The sequence below is a fragment of the Gastrolobium bilobum genome, unplaced genomic scaffold (genome assembly GCF_033153095.1).
Source record: "Gastrolobium bilobum isolate Gb01-03AN ecotype WA unplaced genomic scaffold, APGP_CSIRO_Gbil_v1 utg2644, whole genome shotgun sequence".
Classification (NCBI taxonomy): Eukaryota; Viridiplantae; Streptophyta; class Magnoliopsida; order Fabales; family Fabaceae; genus Gastrolobium; species Gastrolobium bilobum.
The window spans coordinates 24,406-37,195 of NW_026899540.1; the positions used below are offsets into that span (position 1 = coordinate 24,406).

The following is a 12,790-nucleotide window of genomic DNA, read 5'->3' on the forward strand; positions in this document are numbered from 1 at the left end:
AAAAGCCCAAAACGTGCATTCTACTAGCACTGAAGAATGAAGATTAGAACACCAGCCTTCATTCATTGAACTAGACATTCTCTATTAACTAGGGATTAACGTTCCGTAATGTGAGAGAAAGATATCTTTAAAATCTTGAGATTTACAAAAACATAGCTAAAATATTTTAATAAAACATAATATAATAAGAAAATAAAATTTTAAAATATCCAACATTTTATTTACCCAACAATATCGTTTTGAATTTGTAATTTCCTATTAATAATTGGGGAAGGTTACTCTTGCTATCATTTTAGGTTTATCACTTTTCCTATCTAATTTGTTATCGTTGGATCAATTTCAAATCAACGGCAATTAATTTTTTTCATTTTTCAATCGTTGATTTCAAATTGATCCAAAGTAACCAATCAAGTACTAAGAGTGGTAAGACTAAAAAGAGGGAAAGTAAACCCTCAAAAGTAACTCAGTTAGCAACTGAGTGCCCAGTCAGGAGTTCAAACTTTGACCAAAGTAAATTCTTGGAATTTTTTAGTGGACTAGAGGGAAACTGTCTCCCCCTCGAAGGGGGATTAGTCTCACTTATGATGTAAATGGGTCAAGTGGCCTAACAGGGGCCTACGACCCATTCTACAGCAGGGCTGACTCGGTTTATTATATATAATCAAATAGAACAGACTTAGAATTTTAAAAAAGCCTATTTAAAAAGTCTATATACCTATAGATCGACCTATATTGTATTATTTATTTTAAATAAAATAAATAAAATTATTATTTTAATGATTATGATAATAAAGTAATATTATTTTAATTATTGAAGGTCTAATACGTTTAAATAGGCTAACAGACCTAGGGTAAGACTTTTGTTTCTTAAATATAGATCGAATTAGATTTACAATTTGGGCCGACACAATGACAAGGCTAAAAGAACATATCAGGCCTAAAATATTTTACACAAGTCTAACCTATTTAAGCCAAAGCCTAGCCCAACCCGACTCATTTACATCCATAGTCTCGCTCTTTCTTCGATAACAGTGGTCCAATGCATCATCTGTTTCAATGAAGAGATAACCTTAGAGGTCGTATTCCGAGAACAAAGTGGCTGAAGGAGGTTATGTGAACATACCTCCAAATTATCTATATAAAAAAAGGAAAACTTCATTTTCACTCATTGTGGTTTTGTGATTTATCATTTGGCCCCTTGTGGTTTTAAATTTATCAGTTAGACCACTGTGTTGAGATATTTTGTCATTCAACCCCCTATGGTTTCAAATTTTCACTTAAACCTCTTGTGGTTACAAAATATTTCACTTAGACACCTTGTGGTTTAAAAAATAAATATTTAAAATAAATTTTCTCTCTTTTTTATTTTATATCCTCATGTAATGAATGCATTTTTGGTTTAAAAAATATTTCAAGTTATTTATTCTGAAATTAATTTATAAATTATCTTAATTTTTTTAAAATATATTTGAAATTAAAAAAATATTATTTAAGATAAATTAAATATATATTATCGAAATAAGATATTTACATTATTTAGATAATTTTATAACGATATCGGGTAAAAATAGATAAAATGAAGTAATACTTGATTTGAATTTATTTTCTTGATAAAAATAAGTGAATTTAAAAAGAAAATTTATTTTTTAAACCCTAAATGCATTAGGTGAGGATATAAAATAAAAAAAAGAGAAAATTTATTTTAAATATTTTTTTGTAACCACAAGGGGTCTAAGTGAAAATTTGAAACTATAGGGGGTTAAATGACAAAATATCTCAGCACAGTTGGTCTAACTGATAAGTTTAAATCATAGGGGATTAAATGATAAATCACAGTGGGTGAAAATGAAGTTTTTCCTAAAAAAATAATGATAAGTATAATGCCCGATAAATAAATTCCGGAAACATTTTCATGTAAAACCCAACTAAGGCAATGAACCCATTTACATTAAAATTCTACACGATTTGCTGATGTGAAATTAATTTTACATGAGCCGGTGGTGATGTGAAATTTGTGTATGTACCTTTTTTCTTCATTAATAATAATTAAATTCCACATATTGAATATATAAAATATATTATTCTACCTATTTTTTTTATTCTTTTTTAACATCATTAGATCAAAATTTTAACTACTTTTATCATATCATATCTATCTCTTATTAAGATTTTGATATAAAGATATTAGAAAATGATAAGTAAAGATAAGTAAAAAAAAAAAAAAAAGGTAAAATATTTTATCCCATAAGAAAAAGATACGCACCTAATTAATTCATTAGGAAGAAAGAAATAGATAGATATATACAAAATTTTCAATGGCCATTGCTGATGCACAATTCTTGCAACCATTAACCAACACCCAACAAGGTTCACTTTTTTTCTCACCAAAACACCACCAATTAAAATTTAAAACATGCACCACCATTGCCCAGAACTAAACTCACCCAAAAATCATAAACCATAACCAAATGGAAACTCTATACCTAAAACCTGTGCTCCCATTCTTATTAATGTTCCTCGTCATCTACCTCATCGGTTATTTATCATTTTTCGCAAATGGAGACCCGAGATCCGACCCGAAGCAGCGAGCTGCTTGATGTCTCCATTTCACGGCACACCCGCCGCGTTTCAATCTTTGGATTGAATTGTATAGAGAAAGAATAAGAAAACTAGAGGACAAAATTAGATAACGGTATTAATGTATTATTAATTTTATTAAATATTTTTTTAATTGCTTTTTGTCTGATAAATATGAGAAAAATATTTATTATTCTAAATAACAATTTTATATTTTGATATATATTTGTTAATATTTTATATTCTATGTACTCTGCAAATTAGAAAGAAAGAAAAAGAGAATATTATAGAAGAGAAAAAAACCTAAAAAATCAACACTAAATAATATTTTACTTAAGATAACATAAAGTTACGTGGTTTAAAATGAGAAAAAAATTTCCAATAAATATTCACTTGTAACCAACTTACAATGAAAAGTACACATGCACCAAACCACTATCAGTGTGCATACGCCAAAAGGACTTTTTAAGAGTAAAACTTATAGGTCTTAGCTTCAACTATGATTGTTCTCAATCCTCCAATAGATGATAAAACCATCAAACATACGCCAAGCACAATGCAGATCTGTAATAAATGGAGCTAGATTAAGCTTGGGATTAAAATTAAATATAAAAGAAAAGTTATCAAAAGAGAATAACTGAAACAAAAGCCAAAATCAATTAATCAAACATACCCAGTTAGTGCACCAAGACAAGCTGAATCTCTTTGGCTTGTAGATTGCAAGCCACATGATACAGGGGAGCTGAAAATTTAAGTAGGAAAATCAACAGTTAAGCAAAATTGTAATAATCCTAAGGAAAGTTTACACAAATTAAAATTTATAATTTATTCACAGAAAAAGTTATATTTACAAACTTTTTGTTTACAAACTCTTACAAACTACACTAAGAATGACCTGTCATATTTCAATTAAGAGTGTATGACTGGTCATATTTAGTGTAATTTATAAAAAAGTTTGTAAACAAATCCTTCCTTTTTATTTATAAATGGCTTACAAAGTATGTTGTCGGAGCAAAAGCAAACCCTCCAAAAAATCCTAAGAGACCGCTGAAAAATGGGAAGGTAATAGCAACGAACATTGTGAATGCTGAAAGAGAAAAAGGGTACATATCAATGCACAGAACCAAAGGAAATTGATTGGAAGTGCATTACTTTGTTTCCATCAGAAAATTTTTTACTTACCCACGTATACATTACGTACAACAAAACGAAGCATAGTGCTTGGTTCAAAATTCAATTTCCTCACCATGAAAGTTTCAATCATGTCAAACACTGGCATAGCATAAATCTACATCAACAAACACCAAAACAGCAATTTGCATAGTTCTAGTTACTTCAATATTGACCACAAAAGAAGGATGAATTTGTAAGTTAACATAGTTTTCCAAAAGGATAAAGAATAAGAGAAATTGAAATTTACCTGATAGCTACCAATTACGTGAATAACAACAAACATGTTAGCCATTGCAATAAGCCATGCTGGTTTCTCTAAAGAGATGAGGATGTCATCATTAACCCCATTGCCAAAAATCCAGTAACCAATAAGAGCAACAGGGAAGTAGCACAAAGCCACAACTACGTAGGCAACAACCACTCCTCTCCACATAGGAACCTTGGAAGGCTTGTCTGGTGTTGAAGGTATTGTTGCTTGGATTTCCAGCACAACATTGTGCCCAGCATAGGCAAAAGCCACATTGCCAAGGGCATTAAAAAAGTTAAAGACTTTTCCTGAAGTACTCTTAGCTACATAACCATATTGTACATTTTCTTGAACACCCTTATGTACACTAGCTGCCCAAGCAATTGTAGAGTAACTGTAGGAAAATGCAAACATTAAAGTCCAAATTAACATGTTGACTTCAGTGTTTCATTGTGTTATTCTCATTCAACCATCAGAATTTGACAATTCTCATAGATAATTAACAAAAGAAGGTTATATAGAATGGAATGGAAACAAGCTTATACCTGAAGGACATAACTGCTGCTGCCAATGATAAACCAGAAATGGAGTTGAAGTTCGGGAGATGGGACAGTACAAAGTGGACTGAGGCAAAGATCATAATGAAAAAGGTTAATTTGATCCTTTTGCAGCTTGAACACACGGTATCATGGAACTTTTTCAATGATTTTCCCCCAGTGACCATGTAGACAATGTTCACCCCAATTTCAACCACAAGTTGTTGAGGCACCACAATATAAAGACCTAACTTTTCACCAAAAACTTCCTGACCCAGTTCATGGTATCTGTCAAAACGTTTTCCTGGAACCATTTCATGCATCTCAACCATTTGCCATAGTGTGTACAATGTGATGATCCATGAAAGGATAAGTACAGTTACACCCGGACCCCTGTATAGAACATTGTGATTCTCCTCAAATCAACAAACACTTGGTTTACAAAAATTTATAATCCTGTCTCCAAATCCAACTCATTGGGTCTTAACCTCCCAACATTACTATTTGAAAACTTAAGATTCATAAAACTTACAAAGTATGCATTATAATTTTCTTTTCTTGTAAGACTAAAAAATCACTCCCCGTTAAACTCAACTAGCGAGTGTGGGTGGAGGTAATCCTTGTACGCAGTCTTACTCTTGCATAATTGCAAAAAGATTGTTTCCTGGATCGAACCCATGACCTTTCAATTATGAAAGATCAGCTTTACCACTGCTCAAATTCGCTTATTTTCTTGTAAAACTAAGGGATTAAAACATGTATCAAAATAAAATTCTTTATTTATTGTATGTTTAGAAGAAAGGTCATGCTAGAATGAAATTTGGGTTTGAGATATACCATCCAAGCTCTGACATGGCATAGGGGAGACCGAGAACACCAGCTCCAACCATGGCAGTGACATTGTGGAAAGTTGAGTACCACCACTTTGCATTCCTTTTAGAAGTAACTGGAAGCCATTCATTAATTTGCCTCTCTCTTTCTGATTGTCCTTCAATCTATGTAATAAAATGAGCGTCCAATTTAAGCTACATATATAATCTAGAACAAACCACTTGGATTCGTCTAATGGTGAGTGATTTGGGTAATTTGCATGAGGTTAGAGGTTCAAACCGTTATCTATATATATATATATATATATATATATATATATATATATATATATATATGGGTTTTATAAGAGTTATGTGGTAGGAAAAATGATTGTGTAACGTTATAGAGATTTGTTTTGTGTGCCGTAATTTTTTCTTTTTCTTTTTTCTTCAAAAAGTGTGGGTCCCACAAAATATTGTGTGTGTAGGAAAGTTTGTTGTGTGATGTTAAATGACAAATGCAAATCCCTATATATATATATGGGTTCGTTTTTTGTCATGTCACATGACAAGAGCTTTTGACCTGCACACACACAAATCAAGTGTGGAACCCAAAACAACTTTGTTTTGGGATTTGGGATAAAAATGTAGGGTATTTTAGCAAAATATATGATACAAAAGGAAAGTAAAAAAGGAAAAACATCTATACTTTTAAAGGATATAACCATATGTTATTTTAGATCCTAACCGTTGATTTCCGGTAATCAACGATTATAATTTATTGGATCAAAATTACTAAAATAACTTATATTTTAAAAAAAAATCTTAAAATAACATTGTTTTGAGGAGTTGTTTGAGATAGGAAACACTTTTTTCTTTTTTTTTATCTAGATGTGGAGAGGGGTAAGATCCTATTTCTTTTATCTTCCGTTAATGATAAGCAATATGAACGAAAAACTAAAGTTGTGTTAGATACATGTTGAGTGAGACCAAAAACAGAAAATAGTACAGCACACCGCAGAACTTAAAAAGTTTGTTATATTAGGATAAAAAAAAATTGTTATATTAAAAGATAAAATAACCCAAAATTTATTATGATCTAATTTATGTTATGCATTATACTGTGTGCAATAGAACTTGGATAACGAAGGGCATATGTGATCCATCTTTTTTCTCTTTTTGTGTTGTAGACAAGATTTTCTAATGTGATTTTGTGAATAACAAAAAGGAAGAATGTTTGTTGTTTACAGAACAGTTATTTTAGATAAAAATATTATTTTTATTTAATATTTAAATTAAAAAAATTATATTTTTTCCTACTTTGATTTTTGTTTCTCTCGTTATAAATCACAATAGGTTTGATTAAAATAACAAAATTTTATATTTTTTAAAAAGACAAAAACTAATTCCATTATAATTTTTTTAAAACTTTGTGCTATTTGTTGAGTTCTTTTTGTATGTAGCACTTATATTATTTGAACAACCAAATAAAATATAACTTGTTCTAATCAGTCATTAATAAATCAATTATGCACTCGCTACAGACCAGTTTATACATTAAAATTAGGGAAAATTGTGTATCATTTAAAAAGACATAAAATTGTGTTATTTTAAGTGAGAAAAAGAGATAAATTATTAGAGAAAGAATGAAGAGAAAAAGTTTTGAAAATATGAATCTCATCTATTTGTGAAAATGAAATGATGTAAGGTGTGTTATTTAGAATGACACATCTTTTTCCCTTAAAATTAAGGGCAAAAGAGTTCTCTTGCGATAGAAAAGTTGCGATCCTTTGCCAGTGAAAAAAACAAGGAAAATGTTTTTTTCCTTCGTTTCTACACATACATCGACTTCCGTACCAAGCTTTTGTTTTTGTTTTTACTTTTTTCTAAATTACTGGTCCCACTTTTTTGTCTCAGTGGGAGACAATTTTTCTCTCTGTTAAAGGAGAAAAGTATTCCCCAAAAAAGAATTTGTGGGCTCCACAAGTTAGAGAAAAAAAAAAGATAAAGTGTGTGTTATTTTAAAGGATGTAAAGTTGTGTCATTTTAAGGGAGAGAAAGAGATAGATAAAGGAGGAGAGAGAATTGATAAAAAAAATAAAAGTGTGGGTCTTTTTGTGAAAGTTAAAGGATATAAATTGTATCATTTTAAAGGATAAGCGTTCTTCCCAAAAAACAAATTGTGTTCTCCTGGTGAATGAGAGGTATAAAGTCCTAAAATTAAATCACAAGGAGCCAAAGCCCGAAATCAGGGGATCAATTCATAATGAGAAATTCTTGTAGTATGTTACATAATCATAGGCATAATGCAAAAGAGTTTGTGCTCTAACATGTGTACTAAGAAAATGGTTTCGGCTATTTATGAAAACTCTCAAGAAGTTGTGGCCATTACCGAGCCAAATAAGCGGCTACTGAACAGAGAAAGAACAACAAAGTAAACAGCAAAGGACGATGAAAATTGGAAAAACATATTCTGGATGAGAAAAAACATGCCAAAAGGAAACACAATAATATAGAGTATAATTATACCCCAGATATGCTGAAGAACAATGAAAACTAGATTTGTGATAAATGTTTTTTTCGAGTCTAATAACTCCAACAGTAATTGGTTTGAATCTAAAAAATGACTTAGAGAGAAACTCACAATTTCATTGTGAAAGTTGTCAAATGTTGGTGTTTCAGTTCCCATAGCTGCAGAAGATGCTGAGAAAATTATTTGCAAGCGAACAGAGGACACAAGGAGAGACCAAAAGTGTTGACTCTGCCTCGAAACACAGCCAATGTACGACTACTTAAAGGATCAGTAGCTATGTATTAAAGGATTAGTAGCTATGTATACAGCTGGCAAAATGGGCCCACTCTGCCCACCGAGCCAGCCCGTCCCGTCCGTCAAACGGGGCGGGGCAGGCTGAGTTTCTCAAACCCGTTGCTTGTCATGCTAAGTTCATCAGCCTGTCCGGGCTGATTTTTTTTTTTTTTTTAATTTTTAGTGTAAAATGTCACGGGCTTAGTGGGCTGAGATATCTAGCCCATCTTCGAAGGCGGGGCGGGCCAACCCGCTTTTTTGCGGGCGGGGGCGAGGCGGGCAGCCCGCTTCGCCACCTCTAGCTATGTAGCACCGATACTGACACGGGACACGTGACACGACACGACACTCCTACACGTTAATTCTAAAAAATGTTAGATTTTGACACGTTAGGACACATTTTGATATTAAATAATATTTTTTATTTATGTAGTGTATATTTTATTTAATATTCAATAATTTATGAAAAAATGAAACTAAACTTATAATATTCATCAATTTTGCAAAGAAACATAAGATATCCCAAATATTTATATTAAACTCAATAAAATAGTAATCGTTACGGGTGTTAATGGACCGAGCCGAGCCGAGCTTTGGTCTTAAAAGGCTAAGCCTGTGTTTAAATGTGGCCTTAACAAGCCTGTTACCTATTATGAATATAATTATCGGCTTGTGGCTTGTCTTATTTAGAAAAAATAAAAGCCTGATTTAGCCTGTCATCCTGTTAAAAAAAATAAAACAACAAAAATTTATCCAAACAGAATATACAATCAACAATACTAGTAATTCCATAAATATTCATAAATTCAATGTATACTCAAACAACATAATATAGAACAAAATCATTCTAAAAGTCTATTTAACTAATAAAATAGGGGTGAAATTGATTGAGAGGAGAGAGAGGGCTATTACAAATAGTATAAAAAATAAAAATAAAAATAAAAATAAACATACTAGGCCAGCCTGAGAGGCTCCAAGGCCGAGCTTTTGAATTGAAGCCTGAGGCCTTTTTACTAAACGAGCTTTTATACAAGTCCAAGTCTGGTTCCAACAACTAATATTAGGCATGTAAGCTCAGGCCTTCACGAGTCGAGCCAAAGACCCCTGAAAGGCCCCTGCCTCGTTTATCACCCCTAATAATCGTAATCCAACGAATCTAATAGTTGGAACTAAAAATTCAATGCAATGCAACCTTTGAATCTTTTTTTGAATTTCTATAACGAGTGTTGGAGTGTCGGGGAGTGTTGGGGAGTGTCGGAGAGTGTCAGGAAGTGTCAACACGACACGTCAGGATTTTTGAAATGTCGGTGCTTCATAGATTAGTAGTACCTTCCTTGTTTTTATAATGGCATAGGATATGGAGCGTATTTTTGTCATTCTTACTATATCTATTTATTTTTAATTTTGTGATCAAAATTTCAAAAGAAGAGAGAAAGATTGAAGATTAGTTAACTTTTTTTTGTGAATAAGGTTAGTTAAGATTCTGATTTAACGGTGTTGGAAATAAATAAGTAGAGTAGGCTTGAAAAGAAGATAAGCATTATATCCTATCCATTTTATATTTCATAAAGTTTTAATGTGTTTTTAAAATAAAATATTTATAATTTTTCAATTTTTAATTAAATTATTTAAAATTAATTATACCAATTTTTTATTCAACGTGCATGTCACGACTAGCCCTTTGAAATGTTAAAATTAAGTTTTAATTTAACTTCTAAATCAAATGTTTATTTTGTTATGTTAAAAAATAGAAAAGATGGCTAATGCAAAAGCACAATATGGAGAGTGAATTGTGCAGTAACTTGTTTTGCAAGAAATCAATAAAAAACAATATATTTTTTTCAAGAAACTTAACCAAAACGAAACTGATCAGAAACATAACTTTCCCAAAACCAAAACAAATTCAAAACATGCCAATTATCATGTAAGAACAAAGAAAATGCAGCGGTAATTAAAGAGATAAGAGTTAAGGAAAGAACACAATAAGATTTATCCTAGTTCACTCTCTAACCACTTGGAAGCTACATCCGGACTAAGGTCATCGATTCCACTATATTCTCGTTTCCAACCAGTGCCAGAAAAGCTATTTTACAAAGAGTTTTTATAAGACCTATGATCAAACCTTTGATCACGCTCAACCTATCAACTATAGGGTCTCCAATCATCCAAGAAATGTTCACAACAATTCATTCTTCCAAATAGTAATGGAGCAGGCTCTCCATGTTCAACGTAAAAAAGAATTTCAGAAAAGATGAAGAAATGAGAAAGTTATTGAGCTTTTCCTTAAGGATGTCAAAATATAGCCAAAATTGGTGTTAATTTTCTCAAAATATGAGTTCTAATGTGTTTTTGTGTTAATCCTTTATTTTTGAAGCCCCATTGGACGCTTATATAGGTGTATAAATGATTAGATAGCCGTTTATAGCCGTTACACATCTAATTTTTAATTAACTCACGTGACCAGTACCATGTCCACATATTTGTCGAGCTCATATCTGGATATTCTGGGTTCAATACCTGGATATCTATATCCAGATATTCTTAATATCCATATCCGGATATTTCCAAACAGTAACCCAAAATTCAATCCAAATGATTTCTAAATGATTTTTACTCATTTCTCAATGCTTTTAGCATTGTTCTCACAGTATTCCATATGTGTGAGTCATGGATGCATGGATTATATATGTATGGTCCATTTAATGCATGAGTTTATGACTTTTCTAATGCAACCTTGAGATTTAGCTCAATAAACTCAAACCTCTAACTTTCTAAGAGTATAACAACATTATAAACTGTATAAACTTGAATCTTCAGAGTTCTTCATTTGTCTTCATGTTTTGAGTCTTCTAATAGTTTTCTTTACTTTAAACTTTGACTTTGGTGTTGACTTTGAACTTTTGAGTTGTATCTTCATTTTTGCATGTTGCCTTAGGTTTCTAGCTTCATTTGTGACTTGTTGCCTTGCCTTCTATGTTATGCAAATATGTTGAGCTGGGTGATGCTTTGTATTCACCGAAACTTGATTTCTTGGTCTTGATAACCTATGATTCAACAATGATCCATACCAGAACTACTCTAGTATCTCCTCAACTCCAACTGCAAAGTTAATATCTGGTCTCGTACAAGTTTGAGAATACATTAAGCTTCTAACTAGTGATGCATAAGGAATTGCTTCCATTTTTGTCTGTTACAATTCCTTTCTAGGACATTGCATGAGCGTAAATTTGTCTCTTTTTGAATTAGAACTAGAGATGATGAGTAGTTTTCCATTCTAAATCTCTTTAAAACTTTATTAATATATGTTTTCTGAGACAAGCCCAACAATATTTGTGATCACAGAATATTTCTCTCCCAGTCATAAAGATTGTCTCAACTAGGCTTGGCAAAAAAGAGCCTACACATCAGGTTGGCTCGTAACCCGGCTAAAATGAGCCGGGTTGGGTTAGGAAAAATGAGTTAGTAACTCGAGTCAACCCGACTCATTTCAACTCGAAAAAAATCGAGCCAACCCACGGGTCAAACAAGTTGGCTCGCGGGTTATGTTTTTTTTTAAAATATAAAAGTATAAAAATTAATGAAGGAGAAGTGGAAAGCTAAAACCTAAAATTCCAATTCCAAAGACCCAAGCAAAAATACCCTGCAGCTGCCAATAAGTTCAAATCCAAATACAAAAGGAATTTTCTATGGTTTATCTATATAATATCTTTATATTGAATGAATTAATAATTTAGGGAAAAAAATTTAGAAGTTATAGCATCAATGAATTTTTTTTTTCATTTTAACGAGCCAATCCTAACTCGACTTGGGTCGGGTTAGATTGAGTTTTCTGGCTCGTTTATTTTTCGAGCCAACCTTAACCTGACTCATTTTTTTCGGATTGAATGCGGGTTGAGCCGGGTTGCCAACCCTAGTCTCACCCATATCTTTCATTTCAAAGTTACTAGAGAGAAACTCCTTAATCTCATTTAAAAGACCAAGATCATTAGTTGTGTAATGCCCTAATTTAATAATTGGATTGTTAACTACTTATAGTCATACTATTTGCATCTAACTAGATTAAAGTAGCAGAAGACTTAATAAAATTTCTAATTACTCGATGTAATTTTGCTGTATAACTTTTTAATTTATTAGATTAAAATTATTAATTAATTAATAATAAATTTGATCCATTAAACTTGACCCAATAGATTATAATCATTGATAGACAAAAATCAACGATTAAGATTTAAAATAATATAAGTTTATTTCATTTAAAAAGATAGATATTTTTTCTAATATTTATAATTCACGCAACAGTTGTCAGAAGAAATGAATTTATTTTTTATTCAACGACTCCCTTCGTCCTCGCAGAAAGTGAAGTCAGAGAAAGAAAAAGTCATTGACGTGACGTGACGTTCATGACATAATATTAAATAATTAATTGGAAAAACATACCAAATTTTCAAGAAGAAACATTGACATTCTATTTTTTTTTTTTTTTTTATCGGAGTGATTCTCTCGTCTGAAAAAATAATCATGTTATTTGATTATAACTATTTATTTAAGAATTATATATATATTTTTTCCCTTATTTTACCATTAATAGGTAGTTGTGATCAAATAAAATCATCATATAATTATTTTTCATATAACATAGGAT

General features: G+C 31.4%; 1 protein-coding gene across 1 annotated transcript; it reads right to left on the minus strand.

The window, feature by feature from the left end:
* Positions 1–2,983: 2,983 nt before the first annotated feature.
* Positions 2,984–8,118, minus strand: LOC133291246 (lysine histidine transporter 1-like). Its single transcript, XM_061489469.1, has 8 exons — positions 7,987–8,118; positions 5,371–5,528; positions 4,543–4,926; positions 3,998–4,391; positions 3,760–3,865; positions 3,573–3,664; positions 3,251–3,319; positions 2,984–3,141 (listed from the first exon to the last, which is right to left on the minus strand). Exons 1-8 carry the CDS (start codon positions 8,029–8,031, stop codon positions 3,043–3,045), a joined length of 1,347 nt encoding a protein of 448 aa, XP_061345453.1. The 5' UTR covers positions 8,032–8,118; the 3' UTR covers positions 2,984–3,042.
* Between the last annotated feature and the right edge of the window lie 4,672 nt (positions 8,119–12,790).